General features: G+C 39.6%; 1 protein-coding gene across 1 annotated transcript; it reads left to right on the forward strand.

The window, feature by feature from the left end:
• Window positions 1-13,110: 13,110 nt before the first annotated feature.
• On the forward strand, window positions 13,111-18,065 carry LOC140378209 (uncharacterized). The gene is made up of 4 exons (XM_072463934.1): window positions 13,111-13,474; window positions 13,922-14,296; window positions 14,394-14,510; window positions 15,123-18,065. The coding sequence occupies exons 1-4, from the start codon at window positions 13,126-13,128 to the stop codon at window positions 15,200-15,202; spliced, it is 921 nt and encodes a 306-aa protein (XP_072320035.1). The 5' UTR covers window positions 13,111-13,125; the 3' UTR covers window positions 15,203-18,065.
• Window positions 18,066-18,961: the final 896 nt, after the last annotated feature.

Below are 18,961 nucleotides of genomic sequence, written 5' to 3' on the forward strand. Positions count from 1 at the left end.
GGATGGAATGCCAATAGGAGTTAGGGAATTGTCAACAGCCAGCCAATCAGGGAAGTGCTCAAGGAAGGGGAGGGCGCTTCTCTTCCCACATACTTCAGCTCAACTCGGACGGTCCCTCATCTGCCTGAAGAGTGGCACAAGCTCCAGTCTCAAAATGAATTGAATTGAATTGAACCCATATCTCTCATCTTGTAAACTACCTGGATTATTGAACTCTATTAAATACTGAAACAGATCTGGGTTCAGCCATCATTTTAGAACAGTCACCACAGGAACGAACCAATAGAATCGGAAAGAGGAGACCAAGACTCTGGGTGATTACAAAAGGTCGGACGACGAGGAGTCCTCTGGAGAACAACTGAACTCCAACAGAACGATGGCGGTTTTAAGGACTTTTCTTACATTCTCCTTGAGGGATTACACCGACACTTTTCTTACATTCGTATTTTTCTGCGGTGAGTAATTTATACTTGTTAATCCTGGGAAAGTGTTCTTGTCTGATTCTCATTTGACGCGGCGGGACATGACGTGTAGCTGCAGTGATGGGTAAAGGCAGAGTTATGAGTAAGCACGCAGCTGTGAGATCTGTTTTGTAATGTTGATTGAATAGATTTTACTTTAATGTGACTAAATGCCGCACGGGGTTTGTGTTCTGCCAGTGCGCGCAGCTTGCGTCATGTTTGGAGTCAGTCGTAGTTGTCCCCCGTGTCAGCCTGTTCAGACATATATATATATATATAACTATACAGAAAAAAACAACCAGAAACAGAGGAGAACGTTAACCCTGTTTTGTTCACGCTAAGAAGTGCGATTAACAATGATCTGAATATCAAATCTACTGCACGGTCTCTTCTCTCAGCTGCACTGCTTTTTGCGCTTTCACATTCCCCATGAAAATTGCATGAGCTCTAAATGGAAAGAGGGCATATATCGGCACACTTGACAGTTAACGGTACACGTTCAGTTCGCGGAGATTAGATCTAGAGGGGATGGGGGGAGGAACATAGGTGAGGAGGGGAAGGAAAACACGTGGTGCGGGACTCTGCGCCTGCCCCGAGGCCGGAGCAGTGGCTCGTCCTAAACCCGTGGCAAACGCGTGTGAGCTCGGGGGACAGAGGCAGACTGCTCCACCCTGCTGCTCCCTCGTATTTAGAGGGTAGAATTCCGCGTTGGTGCTGGAACTTGCTGTGATTAAGTTGGATTCCATATGGGCATTTTTGGCTTTGTAACAAATCCCTAAAACTAATTTTCAGTGAATTTACCTTCAGCGAGAATTGTCAAAACCCAATAAATGCTAAATCTAGTGTCAATCAGCAGATCACTCCAGACAGCAGCTTTACTCATTCATATATTTAACAAAGAAAATCTTGGTGGGATTTAAAATCTGAATTCTGCAGAGCTTGTTTCTACTTATAATGAGAGTAAAACAGACATCAGAGTCCAAAACTACAGAGTCTGAGCTCCAGACACTTGTTTCTGCTCCAGAGGTTCAGGAACAGCTTCACTTTTAAACGGGGCTCATTTTTACAGGTGTTTTAGGAAATATAGGTCCCAGTGTTTAGTCATATCACATATTTTATTCTTAACAACTACTTTCTGTTCAATATCACATATTATCAGCAGCATTTTAATACATTTCATAAATGTATAACTAAATGTCAAGGACTCCACAGGAGAACCTCCCTTTAGCTTTACAAACACTGGAGAAGCAGAGGCTGTGGTTTGTGGCTTTAGTGTGTCATGTGTGAATCTTGACCAAGCTATTGTCATGCATTTAGATGATATTTCTGTGTCGTATTTATCATATGGGACACAATATTATGACTGTGTACATTCTGTGTACTTTCTCATTAGCTGTGAACTGGTACAAACAATCTTAAAGCTGATATCATGCCATTATATCTGACCCAAGCAACAGCTGTTTAAACCAACGTTTCCCCTTAAATAGACAAGAAACATTGCACCTTTTGGTGCGTGTCCTTTTACATTTCCTCTTCAGCTTCCACATTCATACAATCATTTCCTTTGTGGTTCTTTTTGCCATGTCTTTGTTTCTTCCCAGTCACTATACGTTTTTTTTGGCACAAAACTGGCCAAACCTGATCAAAGTTTACCATTTCTGCGTTTTAATCACCGAGCGTGAGCTGTTAGGGGCCTGTCATCTTTCTCCTCAGGCCTTTTGAGTTTAAACATACAATTAATGGTTTATTACCAAATTGTTTGTGTAAGTTGACAAATAAAATCAGACTTTCCTAATTAATTATGACCTAATAGGTCATGATTATCCACATTGATTGTAAATGTTAAATGTAATGGGGAAAGGACAGATTACAGGAAGTTAAAAAAAAACTTAATAGACGAACTCTTATGAACAAAACCAAAAACTCTTATTAACAAAACTCCTGTAAACAGGTCCTCTCATATCTTAACAGGGAATGGAGGGAAGAAAATAAAAATAAGGATAAAATAATAATAATAAAAATAGCTGGCAAAAGACAAATAATACTAATAATAATGGTAAAGTCAATACTCTTATTTGCCTTAAGAAGGCGCGATAGTGCAGCGGATTGGGCTGTAGGTGTATTAAAAGGAGGAAGATTGGGGCGCGTAGCTGATGTGGCTTTCATTCAGAAGATTTCAAACTGATGTGACTGTGAGAAACATGTGGTTTGAGAGAAAAAGACAAGATCGACAGGGTTTTTCTAATAATGCAAGAGCTTGTTCCATCGTAATCACAACTACACTATTCTATGAGCTGGATCAGCTCTACAAACTGGAAACAAGTTATAATTATAATTGCATTATATTGATACATATAAGAAATTACAAAAGCTAAACAATAATATAGAATCTGTTGTATGCCACTATTAGCGCTGGACTAAATGCAGAATATCTTTTAAAAACATTAAAGGAAGAGACACATGAAATGCTTTAGTAGTCAGTCTGTAAATATTATAAGTTATTAATTCATCCGTCTAAAGTTCAAATCTTATTGTAGAAAAATAAAAATAAAAACATGTAAGAAGAAAAAGTAAATACTGATCTCCAGAAATGTTAATTGGATCCAGGCCCGGGTCTACAGGGGGGCAACATGGTGCATTGGAACTTCATTTAAAAGTCTTTGCACCTCATTTCAGGTTAAATAATGACACTTAATGGAAGCGTATCATCTTTGCACCTTTGAAACTCTGATGTGCCCTAAGTCAGTTTGGTCTAGACTCGGGCCTGGTTCCATCTGTCCTTTATTGGAGAAAAAAGTTGATTTGGTTATAAACTGTCAAACTGTCACAATAATATGAATATCTATGTCATCAATACATGTAATTTAATCTAAAATAAAGAGGCAATTGACACACACTGAACACATTTAAGACCATTTAACATCGATTTATGACGTTGTTGTCATAGAGTTTATACTTGAAGACGACTCTGGCCCTTAAAGTTGTAGAATTACCTTCACTTTTGTCTCATCTGCAGCTCGTGTCAACCAGGAAGTAACTGGGAAAAACGATGAGTTTTAGCTAAATCTTAAATATATTTATGTTAATACAATTTAGTTAAACTACTATCCTTCATATCATATTCCTCACTGTTTGCATTTCAGATTAGTTTATTACAAGCCAGTCTCTATTACTATAATGTTGCTTGTGTTTTCATAAATGTTTTATAGTTGTTTTGTGGAATCAGTTTGTTTTTTCTTCTTCCTCGACATAGCATTGTGAAAGGGTTTGGTAAAATAAATAGGATGTGGTGATATCCTGTTTAAAACAAGGTCAGAACCTGAAGCCAGGAGGATTCTGGCAGGTTCTGCTCACACACTGCTCAGTTCTGGCCCAGTCCTCTGACAGCCACATGTGTTTGTTGGCAGCTGTGAACATGACGTTTACATGAGGGAATGCGGAAGTCCCTCTCTGAGGCCACTTGCTTGTATCACGTGTACAAACATTACACAGCAGTTTTGTGTTTGGATGAATGGAAACATGAGTAATGTGGTGAAGTGACGCGTTTGTTGACTTAGCTGATCATGCCTGCAGGCAAAAGTGGAGGGCCACCCAGCCATTTCTTTGTTCCAACTATGTGGAATGGACCGGCCCGATTGGCCTCATTTTAGAAGGCAGGAGTGTGCCTCAGTGGGGGGGATTGGTTTTGTGTTTGGAATCGCTTGATGCTCTGCAGAAGTTGATAATTTGGTGGCACTGTAAATAAATATCCACTTTTTAGACATGACTTTTGGCTTCCTAAGCCATTTTTAGCCTCTTGTTAGGTTTGGGCACTCTTCCTCCCTATTGGTTATAGTAATATTTTGTCTGTTCAGTTTTTGTCTAATCTGTTTAGTTTCTTTAGATTGGCTCGCAGCCTTTAAATGGAGACCGGATGGGCTCATCTCTCTCTCAGCTCGGCTCCGCCCATCCCACTACGGTCCCGCTTCGTAGACGCACTCGGCTCGCCTGCTCTCAGCTGGCTCTCACTAGCAATAGCACTAGCCTGTTTGTTTGGCCTGGTGGGACCGGTAGTCCCATTTTCGCTTTTGTTTGGGGCTAGATAGGGGGTTTGGTGTGTCCTTATTTTTTGCTATAGTTAGAGGTGTCGGCACCGGCTTCGACGGCCCAATACGGGGCTGGCCCGGTGTCGCTCCTATTTTATTTTTGTTTGGCTGGCCCACCAGGTCCATCTTTCTTTTGATAACTTTGGGGTGATTTTTAGGGCACGGGGGTTTGGTATTTATTTTGGTGAAACCTTAATAAACTTGGTTACTATTTGAACAGCTGCTGGTGACTTATTAAGACTTACTTGGTATCTTTAGCTATTATTTCTGTGTCTGAATGACAAACACTATCAAGTTAATTCTGTTAAGAGATTACATTTGTTTAAAAGGACATTTTATGTTTATACATAAGATATCCCAATAATTACAAAAACACTTTATAATAATTGCCTTAGTCAAGCATGAACAAAAAAAATATTAAGAAGGATTCATGCTTAGGTGTAGTTATAAAGTGGAACCAAAACTGTAATTCACCTAAGTATGTTTAACACAATGAATGAAACTTCTTTAAAAGACCCGACTGAGCTTTGAAAAATAACTTTTCTTAATCAATAAAATGATTGCTCTAACACTGATAAAAAGCAGAGGATGCCTTTACTGCATGACTCATTCAGCCACAGACCTGCTGTGTTTACAGAGTTGTCTTTGCACAGGATTTTGCAACAACAACAGCTCCCTGATTGTCCTCATAGACCTTAGACTTACATGGATATTTGCACCAATCAAAGCACTCAGAGTTGTTGTAAATACATACACTCTTGTGGTCGCAGCTAAAGCCATATACTCGGCCTTGAGGTGGAGAGTGCTACAATAGCCTTTAGTTTTCCATGAGGCCCATTTTGTTCAGACTAATGCCACAGCCTCTGGTGCTTTTTCTGTCACTCACATCAGCCCAATCACATCACTGTAAGTGCACGTCACTTTAACTGTAGTCCACTGCTCAGAAGTTGTGAAAATACTGAGATAGTTTACTCACTACAAAACTTGGGCCTGGCCTTGTTCAGGTTCACAGATATATTAGTTTACTGACGGCCTCTGTATTTTTGGACATCCATTTCTTCAGCATCATCTTTGTAGTTCAGTTTGTGTTTACAATAAGTGGCTCTAACTTTACAGTTTTGCAAATCAAACGTCTCCAGTATTTTCCCAACATATTTGCATCGTGACATTTAGACATAATCCTTAGTTTGCTTCAATTCAACACCTCGAAAATGTGTTAATTCACTTACATCTTTGATTTCTTTGACACTTTTCAGGTCGTCTTTATCCCTGGTGGCAATGATCAGATCATGAACCCAAATGATCACGTACACTTTTACATTGTCTTTTACTTTGCTAATCATGCAACATTTTGTTCCAATTGTGTCCAGGGATTTCTCCAGTTTACACAGTATGTTGCTTCAGGTTTCACCTCATAACACTGAGACTGTTCAATGTAAATGACACATTCAGTTGGTGCATTTAGGGCTGTTTTCACATGTAGTTCACACCTCTCCTCTGACTGTATCTTTTGGCAACATGTCGGCCTTGTATTTGTGCCAGGATCAGGATCAGGATCAGGATCAAGATTATTTTTGATCGCATAGACCATAGTCAATACAAGGTCAATATTGAAAAAATCCTCCTTAAAACCACAAACATAAATCACCAGAATAATCAGGCCTCTTTCTCTCCTTTTCAGAGAATTGCCTTTGGTCAGGACATTTTTTATCTCTTTCTCTTTTTGTGGTTGTTCACGTTCTTCATTCTTTGTTGGTCACGTTCTTGCATCTTGTTTCTCAGCTGCTTGTGAACAAACTGGTGGGGTTTTATCCGTCTTTATTCTTATTTGATGACGCAGTGTTTTATGTTTCACTTTAACGTAGAAGCAAGTGCATAATTTAAAGTGAATTGTGTTCATTAACACTGGCAATAGACCTTTTTATGACTCTGTGAAATAAATCTTTTTGTCATGTTATTCCTGCCTTTAATGAAGCATATAACAGCTGTAAATGACGGACTTGACTCATTCGAGCTTCTGTGGGGATAACCAGGCTCCAGGTGCGTTTATATATTTACTGGTACAATAAACTATCATATTAGGCTACGTGGAATCATTTCTGCTAAACCTCAGCAGTTCTAAGTTGTATTTAATACGTTTTCTGTATAGTCCGTGTGGATAAACCAATCAGCCTTGAGCTCCACGGTGTAGGGGCGTGAATGGCGCAGTGCATGGATAGAACGCCCATTGGAGTAAGGGAATCTTCAGCAGTGCAATCAGCCAATCAGGGGCGGGCTGAGTCAAGCAGTATATGCACGGCTCGCGCTGCTCATTCAGAGTCGGAGAGTTGGACCAACACAAGATGGACCTCATAAGGACTTGTATTGTCATAGCAGTTTTCTGTGATGGTGAGTAATTTATACTTGTTAATCCTGGGAAAGTGTTCTGATTCTCATTTGACGCGGCGGGACATGACGTGTAGCTGCAGTGATAAAGGCAGAGTTAAGAATAAGCACGAGATCTGTGATGGCTGGACTGTTTTGTAATGTAATTGAATACATGTTACTTTAATGTGACTAAATGCCGCACGGTTTTGTGTTCTGCCAGAGCGAATTGTAGTGCGCGCAGATTGCATCATGTTTGGAGTCAGTCGTAGTAGTCCCCGGTGTCAGTGTCAGCCTGTTCAGACACGGGGGGGGACGACGACTCTGCGCCTGCCCCGAGGCCGGAGCAGTGGCTCGTCCTAAACCCGTGGCAAACGCGTGTGAGCTCGGGGGACAGAGGCAGACTGCTCCAGAGGTTCAGGAACAGCTTCAGTTATAAACGGGGCTCATTTTTACAGGTGTTTTAGGAAAAATAGGCCCCCAGTGTTTAGTAATATCCTTATTCTTAACAACAATTTTTTGTGCAATATCACACACTACCAGCAGCATTTTAATACATTCCATTAATGTATAACTAAATCCACAAATCCGCGGGAGAACCTCCCTTTAGCTTTAAAATACATTGGTCTGACCGCGAGAAGCAGAGGCTGTGGTTTGTGGCTTTAGTGCAGTGTTCCAAGTGTTAATGTTGGCCAAGCTATTGTCATGCATTTATAATCAGAATAGGGTTATTGCCATTGTCAATGAACAAAATGTAAAAACATAGGAACTTGTCTTGGTGATCGATCGATATATTATATTTCTGAGTCGTATTTATCATATTGGACACGATATTATTTCTGTGTACTTTCTGTGTACTTTCTCATTATCTGTGAACTGGTACAAACAATCTTAAAGCTGATATCATGCCATTATATCTGACCCAAGCAACAGCTGTTTAAACCACAGTTAATCTGTGGAAGAAGGAGCTCAGCTGCAAGACGAAACAACATGCTACTGTTTTGCCTGTTTTTCCTTATTAGTATCAAATAAAGACCTTGAGAAACGATCCTCGCCTCGTCTACTAAATACTAAACTTCAACACATGGGTTGAAGTTGGAGAGCAGTTAAGGCCTGTAATCCTTCTCCTCAGGCCTTTTGAGTTTAAACATACAATTAATGGGTTATTACCAAATTGTTTGTAAGTTGACAAATAAAACCAGTCTTTCCTAATTAATTATGACCTAATAGGTCATATTTATCCACATTGATTGTAAATGTTAAATGTAATGTAGTATGTTGTATTGTAGTTCTAAGCAGGAGAAAGACATTGGACGCGGCCGGAACAGGCCCTGCGTGTCACGTGCACGGGACAGTGAGCCCAGCAGTCTATTATTTTTAAAGGGTGCAGGGGAAGCGTGGCCTCTGGGGGCCCCTCTCCCTGCTTAATTATGACATGCGTCTATTACATTACCTGGAGTAATGTATAATGAGCAGAGAAATTATAGCAGCAGGAGTCCGACTCATTATCTACAACAGCAGTCTCTCAGTTACTGTTATACCGTCACGGAGCAGGATTCTGCCTAGGATTTTGGTTCGAAGTTAAAAAGGTGCATTTCCTTAAACTAACTCCTCCAGTCACTGCTCTTTGAGTTTTGAGACGGACTGGGACCAGGGCACAGACACTGGAGCTAACGCCTCTATTAAACGGACCCGTTTTTCTGCGTCTGTAAAACCTGCTCCTTGTGCTGGGTCCACAGACTGAAAAAGCACTCTGCATTTTAAACAGAGACAGCGCTACAGCGGAGGCGGAGAGCAAAGTCTCAGTGACTGTCAACTCAGTCAAACCCGTTCATTCTCTTCTCTTTAGTCAGTCTCACGCTCAGGGCCGGCCCAGCCTATAAGCGAACTAAGCAGCCGCGTAGGGCCCGGAGGCTTTAATAGGGCCCCCAATCTGGCAACCCGTCTTATGAGAAGTGCAAGCGCAGTGTGAGCCACTAGTGTAGTAGCGCTGCTGGCGCGGCAGCGGTAACATATAACACACAAACCGCATTTATTTGTAATGACAATCTGGCAACCAAGACACCAAACCTGCGCTGATTGGGCAACTTCATTGTGCGCGAGCAGAAGAGCAAAACATAAACACAACAGAACGTGGTCCTCATGTCCAGAGGAATATATCTCCTGGTGCCGAAAAACGAAAGAAGAAACTTCTTGACGATGTAAAGAAACTGCAAACTCAACAACACTCTCCAGGTATTGAACTTATCTCACAAAGAGACGGTTAATGCTGCTGTTTGAAACAACACGATTCTGTCACGTTAGTTCGCTCAGGCTGGAGGCGACGAGAGCTCTGCCCCGCGCATAATAATGTGTCTGAATGAAAGATAATGAGCTTCACATTTACACCAGCCCCGTAGTGTCAGCTGCAGGTGAGGCCGGTGAGGGGCGTCTATGGCCCGGGTCACTAAGAGGCGGAGATCCGGTCCGGACGAGCGCCATCTCGTCCAGAACCTCTGACGTGAGACTTTGGAGTGAACAGTGTGCGGCCCTGTCCCGGGCCCCTGTCCCGGGCCCCTGTCCCGGGCCCCTGTCCCGGGCCCCTGTCCCGGGCCCCTGTGCAGCCTCAGTTAGAGATGAGCGGGTTTGAGTTTGCTCTCTCTCACATCACCATGTGTGAGATCAATCATGACTCGTGTCTGTTTTACTTTGACTTCTTAACGTGCAATGAGAGGAACGTAAAGGTTTATGCACGTAAGGTCCATCAGCCAATCACATCGCAGCATTGTTTCATGCAGGAGTCCAGTGTGTGATGTTCTGATCAGAACAAACATTTATATTGTAATTCACTTTTAATAGAGCAATAAAACATTTAAATTTATTTAAAAAGCACCATTAGACTATTTGTTATAAATTATAATAAATTGATAGTGAAAAATAACCAGACATATTATAATTACGTCTGTTATATAAAAATATATAATATTATTCTATAAAAGTGGCAAAGTTGCAGAAACGCAGTCGCTTCACAATAGTGAGGTTTGGACCTTCACTTCTAGTTCTGTTCATTCTCTGGGAATAACATGTTTGCACTGTTTTATCAGTGTCAATTGTTTATCAAGCAATTCTTATGCCATTTGTTTAATTTAATATAACTTGTTTTGTCACTTTGGCAAGAAGGAACAGTTGGGAGCTGTAAAAGATAAATTAGTAAGGATAACTATTACTTTTACATTTTCAGTTAAAATGAATCAATTTGACCATAATTATTTTTCATAGCCAATATTGTATTGAGTAATTAAGTACACTAATGTATTAATAACTGGCTTTAGTCATTTTCTCCTGGCACAGTTTCATCACATCATTTTATAGCATTACAACCTCAACATTTTACTCTTACTTTAGCCGGCTGGACCACATTAAAATGCAGCAGAATACACGAAAAAGGTCTGAAAATCTCCCCCAGACCCCCCTGTTCATTCATTTAAACTGCTAATGTGGCTGTCGACCCTTAACGCCCACAAATACGCCCAAAAACATATCTGGAACGTGTGTTATTTGTACAGGGAGTCGAGGTGATGTCAGCGGAATACCAAGTTGCATTGTGGGATTTAAGTTATCAATATTTGAGCTTGTGAGGTGTTCAGAATAAATTAACTGGCAAACAGATGCCCTGGAGTTTTGGTGCTTTGTTTGCGTTGAAGAAAGTTCCATATGTGAATTGTTTACGGACAATGGCCATAAAACTGATTCTGATGACGTGGTGAGGCCCCCCAAATTTTTTTCGCTTGGGCCCCCTGAAGGCTTGGGCTGGCCCTGCTCACGCTCCTTATCTTATTTAGCCTGTTATAAACACGTGTTTAATCCCTGTCTGGTGTTAAAGCAGTTTCAGATGCAGAGGCGTTCAGGGCCTCTCTCCCTGCTTTGCTGTAGACCAGTATTATGGCATGTGTCTATACATTAGCTGATAGGCTGACTTAAACCTGCCGTGAGAGGCCGGTCCATTGGAGCTGCAGCGACACGGTCCAGAAAGTCTTTTCCCCCAGAGCGCAATGTGACCAACTGACAAAGGTCGAGGTTTGTGATGATTTCTGTCTTTTTTCCGATCTTAACCTTAAAAAAATACTTTAGTTGTCTTAAAAACAGCATTTGAATCGTTAGTTTTGGCTGCAGTAGGATTTGAGCAACGTTTATGGAAGAATCATGAAATAAAGAAAACCTGGTGCAGGATGAGTCTCTGCTGGTGATAATCACTGTTTAAAGCTCTTTTTATTGTCGACATGACATGAGATGCTGATTCACACTGGAATGCACTGCTCGTGTCTTCTTTAGGGGAGGCTGGGTTTGGTTGTCAAATTAGTCTGAATTAAAAAAAAAAAAAAAAAAAAAGACAGCGTAATTCTTACAAAGTCCATTTTAAAAGAATAAGGATGAAGTCTCAAGTAACAAAATATTTCACCTGATGCACTATATCTTATTCAGTTCAAAAGTTATTATTATTATTATCAGTTGCTTGTCCCAATATTATTATTATATTATAATGAGAAGACGTGGCAAATTTGATCAATTTAATCTTTAAACCTTTTATTTCATTTTCATTCACCAACACATGAATCAGGGATTTAAATGGCAAGAAAAAGACATAATTAATTAAAAACATGCATTTTATTGACGTTTGTAAAACAGCAATGTTTTTAGTGAGAAATATATTTTTAACAAAATAAGATAAGGCTGTTAAGATTCTGGCACAGAAATGGAATATTTAAAATACAATGTTTTAGGACAAATGTATTTAAAAGTGTGACAACCAAAGCCGTTTTTGCTCCAGTCTCATCTACTGCGACATCCACCCTCATCTGGACGTTTAGTTTATTGTACACCCAATAATGTAATACATCCCTGTCTTATCTTACAACATGTTAAATCCGAGCAAATAAAATTGTAGCTCTAAAGTAGCTCTAACTCTTACAACGACTTGGGTGGTTGACTGAGCTTTGAAATCATGAAATTACATTATGTATTCTTTCTTTTTTTAAATTAAAAATCTATGTCCTGTCACCAGAATACTAAATAACTTTGTACACAAATATTTCCAACAGATGAATTCACCTTGAGTACTGAATATTTGACTTTAGCTGAGATGATGACCACAGGCCTTGGTCTCCCCTGTCAGAGTTCAAAGAGAGCTCTCATTATACACTTCCTGTTGAACGCACAGGATAGAAAGCACACACGTGACATAAACACGTGACGTCTGGTGGACTTTAGTCAGCTGGACCCAGAAAACATAGAACATCTGTTTTATTCTTGTCCAGTGCTAAAGAGTTTCTGGCAAGATATCTATAAGTGGTTGAGTCAAACCATTAGTAATCTCAAATATTTAACAAACCGATATTCTTATGATTAATAAAATATAACAAAAGACACCTTTGAATTGGTAAACATTGTAAACATTATGGGTAAATATCATATTCACAAAAGTAAGTGAAAAAATAAAGAAATTGTGTGTTTTTGAAAACTAATATTTAAAATTATTTAAAATAAATTTAGCCTCTGTCAATTCTCTAATTGAGTAAATGTATTGCAGATTTCCAAACTGAGTGGTTACGGTCAATGGGCATGAATCTGTACAAATATCGGGTCTATGGGCGTCATCTAAAAGGCTCTATTTATTTTATTTACAGCAAAACGTTCTGGAAAAACACGTGACATAACTTGTAAACCAATCAAATAATCATTAGCAGCATTGAATTATCTCTTTCTATGTAGTCGAGATAATTTGAGACTTTTTTTGACAAAATATATAACGTAGCTAATAAACGTGTTTCTGCCATTTCTGTCCAGCTCCTGTAGTTTAAAACTGACCGGAAGTAGTTGATGTTGATTAAGTTATTAGTGCGTAATCCCTATTGATCCAAGGGAATGAATGATGATTTAATAGATCTAAGGGAACGATGGGGAAATGAAGTATTTCATGATGTTACAGTGCCCCCTGCTGGACAGACTAAACTGAAACAACTTATCTTGATTTGTTCACATAATATAGTAGTTTACAAAATTAAACTGTTGGATGAAACTATTTGCGATGAATTTAGTCAATAAACTATTTTACCCATATTCATAATGTGTGTCTTTAAATGCTACAAACAAAACCTAACTTTGTCGGTGTAATCCCTCATTCGTCCAGGCGTGTTCCATAGTAGAAAAAGCTTCAGTTGTAGTCTAACTGAGTCCAGATGACTACAACTGAAGCTTTTTCTTCTAAAAAACCTAACTTTGTGTTTGTCTTTACAGGATTTGCCCGTTCTGATGCAGTTCATCTAAAAGCTGTTGTGGGATCATCCATCACATTCCCCGACTCTGTGCAGGAGAGAGGATATATGTTATTGAGATCAAAAACAATTGCTTCTGTTATTAATGGAACATTTGTGATTGAAGAGGACATTTACTCAAACAGACTTCACTGGAGCAGCAGCACTGGACTCTTCACTCTGTCACATCTGCAGAAAAATGACTCTGGAGTTTATTCCATCAACTCTAAAAAGGGAAATGTTTTTTTGAAACATTATAAACTCAGTCTTTATGGTGAGTAACATCACTTATTTCCTTCAAATGAGACTAAATACAACACATTGTCAGGACGAGATGACATGACCAGATCCAGGTTTATTTAGTCTTATTAAAAACAAATCAAATGTCCTTCATAATGATTTCCTGAACATAAACAATGCAATAACTTTTATTCATTGACATTTAATACAAACATAATCAGATTTGTTCTTAAATTCTAACATGTCGGATTAACTCTCAATTAAAAAGACCCAAGTACATATTTTATTAGAAATACAATTTGATTAATTGCAGGTCATTAAGGCTGCACTAAAGTCTTCTGGCTGTCACACACACATGAGTTTTAACAAACAGATGCAGCTTTATTTGTCATAATGAACTGGAAATGGACTAAAATCACCTTAAGATGAGCAAAATGATTATCTATTGTATATTTCACCTGTTTACTTCCTGTATTTCCAGAGGCCGTGTCAGCTCCAGTCGTGTCCAGTGTGAACGTGAGCGCTGACAGCTGCACTGTTCAGTGTTCAGTGAAGCACACGGAGCAGACCACACTGAGCTGGTTCAGAGGAGAACAGCCTGTGGACAGCAGCACATCTGCAGTGCTGCTCCTCACTGTCCAACTGCAGGATTACACCTCCCAGTACAGATGTGTGGCTCAAAACACAGCGGACAACAAGGCTGTTATAGTCAATATAACTACAGTCTGTGAACACAAGGAGACACTGTCAGTTACACCATCAGTTACACCATCAGTTACACCATCAGTTACACCATCAGTTACACCATCAGATACACCATCAGTTACACCATCAGTTACACCATCAGACTCACATGGTAAGAATTCAAATTCATACAGTGGGAATAAAACAACAACAATTGACCTATAAATAATAATAATGTCTCCATCTTTTGTCTTGTCTTGTTTTGTTAGCTGTCTATATTATTTCCATTGTCTTGATTGTACTCATCATCATCATCATCATCATCTTCATCCTGGGCGTGCGCTATTTGATCAAGAGGAAGAGCTCTGCATCACCTCAAACAGAAGGCAAGTATACTTTTAACATTTGAAAAGAAAGTTTAAAATTAACAGAAGTGTGAGTTTTTGGATTCATTCCCTGTTGTATTTATTTAATTTTGTCCTTTTGATTTTGGCAGTCACAAAAATGTCTTTTTCATAATCTGGCATCTGTCCAGCAGCAGCACTGAGACATATCACATGAACACTAGAGTTTGGATTGATACACATTATGTCCCTCTTTTATTCATTACTGAATACCAAGAGCCATCAGGAGTTCTACCCTCTAACATCAATTATCAGATGTAGTTATTGCCTTTGGTTCAAAGCTCATCATCATTTATGTAGTTACAGCAGAAGAAGCTTCAAAAGTATACGTTAGACTGAATTTAATACAGAACATTCTTTGATAAATTGTATTCGTTAGTATTCCCAAAAGACTATTTCCGGGTAGTTTATGTTTACAAAACTACATGAATGAAACAAATTCAAGCTTTTCCGACTCTCAGAATAACTAAACCTACATTTTTGTGACAAAGTTGTCTCTGCTTTTTTTGTCCTTGTGTTCAATAAATCATTTGTCTTTGTGAATGTGGCGTAGATAAATAAAACATTATCACATATAACTTTGTATTTTTACAGATTCAGTCCAATACGTTCGAACTGAAAACAATGAATCTCAGGTAGTACTTCCAGAACGCTGCTGCCTGGATCCTGTGTAGAACCAGGAAGTACCATCACATTAGTTCTGTTCTCAGGTCTCTGCACTGGCTCCTGTGGCTGTCCATGGCCTAGCACCAAAGTACATCTCAGACATGTTAGTGCCATATGAACCACCTCGAACTCTGGACGGTAAAAACAAACAGCCTCAGAGCTGAGGAGAACACAGAGCACTGAACCTGATCCAGAGCTTCTTTGGCCTGACACTGTGAGAGCTGGAGCTCCAGAGCAGCCGCTCTGACCAGCCTGTGGACTGAGCAGAGCCCAGAGTGACCCCTGGACGCGTCATGGACACACAGACCCTCGGACGACACACCTCACAGCTTAAGATATATGATATATCTATCAGATATCTTGTGCTTTCAGCCTCTCTTCTACTTCCATCACTAGTTGAAAACTTCTGGTTAAACGTCTGTTGAAGTTAAGATTTGTGCTGGAGCTTATTAAATGTACTTGGATGTTTTAAACACTGTTTATTTGATTATCTGATAAATAAATCTGTGATTTTAAGAATAGTTTCTAAATGCTAGTTGCTAGTTCTGCTGATACTTTTCTTCAAGTCTAATGAATAGTTATTTCAAGATGGTATTTAGCTAATTGAGTGTATAATCTGTTGCCCTGTCGTTATTGTTATATTGCTAAATAAGGGATCATCTCAAAATGGGTTTAAGCTGAAAAGACGTAATATTTGGGGGGGTTGAACCTGCATTTCGTCTTTTTGTTGCTTTGAAGCTTCAATACATCGATGTGGCAGTAATTGTTTTGAAATGCTAAAAAACTCTCTCAGCAACGAGCATTAGGCCAACATTAGGCGGCGGGTGCGCGCGCGGGTGCGTATGGGGGAGCAAATGATCAAGAGATTACGCTCTAGTAACGTACTACGCACTGCCCGGAAGAAGGACCAACACAAACCCTGCATGAGGTTTCGGCCAATCACGTGAGATTCTCACTGAGACAAAAGCACGTGTTCTGCTTCTGTCATTCTGACATGTCTAAGGTCTAAACGCAGGCAATTGACAATTACAGGTTTTGACAAGAAACATTATTTGCAGAGTTCATAACTTCTGCTGATAAACTTACCAAAGGATGTTCAGGGACTAGAGGTGAGCAAGGTCTATCAAGCTACTATCGTTTTATCAACACGTAAAGTATGTAATGCCAGACATTTGTTTTTGTCTTTTGAGGGGGGGAGGGGATCTAGAGAGAGACAAAAAATATTACGTCTTTAAAGCTTCAACCTATTTTGAGATGATCCCTAACTCCAGTAACATCAATCATGAGGCATTTACCTTTTGAGACACTACAGTGTATAATGAAAGAAAAGGAAATAGTATGACGTCAATTTCTGGGATGGTGCCACTCCATATATGGTGATGGTGTTTGATCCAATGACTGACAAAACCCAGACTAAACCCAGACCAAACCAGGTCCAGGACCCGGAGGCGCTGAGCACAGGATACGGAGCAGTCTCTGATTATAAACTCGACTTGTGATCCATAAACGAGGGCAGGGGGCAGCAGAGCCACAGATGATCCTGAAGCGAACACCCCCAGACTGCTGCGATGACCCGCATTAGTCCCGGTGCCAGGCCTCTGAGCCCTTGGTGATGTTGTCACCCAGTGTGGAGAGTTTACAGATGTGTGAGTGGACTTCTCGTGCAGAACCTGTGGCACTCGCTGCGAGCTCAGTCCCAGTTTGACCCGATGATTGGAGCTCTGTCCTCACGATACTGCACGAGTCACATGCAGCACTGCTCCGTTACACACAGCTGGACACCTGAATGCTCGGTGCTGCGTGGTCCAGAGGGCACGAGAACAGAGCACACACTGTGGTCAGCTCCGGAGATGAAAGGCTGATCGGACGTGTGGATCTTGTGTTGTGCAGTTTGTGCCAGTTTTACACAGCCTCGGACAAGGATTTTGGGTGAATGTGATGTCACAGTGACGAGAGTAAAGTTAGCTTCATGTCTCGCTCTGGAATGTCTTTGTTAGCTTAGCATCACTAGGCCTTTCTTCTAAGGTCCTTCCTTCTTCTCTCTCTCAATCTAACTGACCCCTGAGGGGGTTTGGTTTGGCGTCAACGTTCAACCAATCAGCACGCATGCTGAGTCAGTAGGACTGGACCTGGAATATATCCAATGCTGTCATTGTTTTAACATTAGGCCTCATCGTTACACACAAGAAGAGTCATAAAACAGTTGGATAAACAACATGAACTTTATCTACAGTAAATTCAGGTGAACAAAGTATTCAATCAGATGATTGTTTCATAAAACAGCTTTTTATCTGAGAGAAAAAGGTTCTAAGAGTTAATTTGAATTCAAAAGGAGTCATTTGATGTAAAAGTTCATTCCACTTTAAAAGCTTCTAAAAGCCTCTGCTGTGTTTGCAGACATGATCCATCTCCCAAAGGAAAGGGGGATAGTGCCATTGTAGATACTTTACGTCCCACATTCCTGTCACCATGGCAACATACGGAGGTCGTCTGTAGTTTTCTCCGTTCCATATTTTGTTATCATGGATTTAAATTAGACCAGATTGCCTGATGTATTTTTTATTCTCTTAATATTTTTGCATGAAAAAAGTATGTTTTTTGATGGTTTTCAGTGTTAAAACAACATGATTTTAACTTTGTTCATTGTAATCTGCAGTATTAATCTAAAATTATAACATTTTCATTTATGTGTTTCTGTACATTTGACAAAATATGTGGCCTTTAAATCTGTGACTTCGGTTCACTTTGCTTTGTTAATTTGATCTTTCTTTGAGTCCTCAAGTGAAGAACTGTAGAAAAAACTGCCAGTCCAAGTCCATAAACAGCCAGACGAATCAGGAACAGCCAGTCCTCCCAGTCTGTGGACACAATCAGAACAATTCATCAGTTATTATGTTTATTCCAAAGTGTTTATCAAAATAAATATATAGATATAGAATAAATCAGAATGTCCCACTTTTTATTCACATCAAACGAAAAGTGAGGTTTACACAGGAAATGTTATTTAATTTGTTTTCCATCAAATTAACTCTTGTGGGTGAATGTTCTGGTACTTCCTGCTATTTCCCTCTATTAGGCTTTTAACAGCTTAAAGTGTACTTGACAGGGGACTTTGTTTATTCAGATAGTAGCTGTAGTGAATATTTACCATAGTTGTGGTATGTAAGTTTGTGGGGAAAAAAGTTTAAAAGAAAAGTTTAAAATGACAGAAGAAGTAGTAAGTTCTAAAGTGGAATTCCTCTTACGTCAAAGTAAAACAAAATAATCAAAAACGTAGGAACAATGTATGCACAATAAAAACATACTTATGACAATTTTAACAATAATTCAAATTTGTTGTCATATAGTAAATGTATTATGTATTAGACTCATTTTTAACACTAACGACTTTGATCCTACTACATTTGAACATAAATATAAATGTGGAGAAGTTTTCTTTTCTTATAATGAAGCTTATAAAGCTCACACAGACTTGAAGTGTGCAGATGTCCTGTCACTGGCACGTTCAGGACAAGGTTTGCCCCCTTGAGTTTGAGATTTGGCTTCAATCTTTTTAGAGGTAAATAATAATGTAGCTCAAAGTGCAGTAGCCTGGTTCATTATCAAAATCTTTACTCAAAACAGTTCTATAATGAATGAATATTATAGAAATATTCTTACTGCTGGCTCCAGTGGACAGTGTCTCCTTGTGTTCACAGACTGTAGTTATATTGACTATAACAGCCTTGTTGTCCGCTGTGTTTTGAGCCACACATCTGTACTGGGAG

The sequence above is a fragment of the Eucyclogobius newberryi genome, unplaced genomic scaffold, assembly GCF_026437365.1.
Source record: "Eucyclogobius newberryi isolate DKJ021-1_F unplaced genomic scaffold, fEucNew1.0.hap1 SCAF_4, whole genome shotgun sequence".
Lineage (NCBI taxonomy): Eukaryota > Metazoa > Chordata > Actinopteri > Gobiiformes > Gobiidae > Eucyclogobius > Eucyclogobius newberryi.

What these genes read in the sequence shown, in the direction of transcription:
- LOC140378209 (XM_072463934.1), top strand. Translation starts at nt 13,126, where the DNA reads ATGACTACAACTGAAGCTTTTTCTTCTAAAAAACCTAACTTTGTGTTT. An exon ending in TTATAAACTCAGTCTTTATG is followed by an intron (nt 13,475 to 13,921) that starts GTGAGTAACATC and finishes CTGTATTTCCAG; the next exon opens with AGGCCGTGTCAGCTCCAGTC. An exon ending in TACACCATCAGACTCACATG is followed by an intron (nt 14,297 to 14,393) that starts GTAAGAATTCAA and finishes TTGTTTTGTTAG; the next exon opens with CTGTCTATATTATTTCCATT.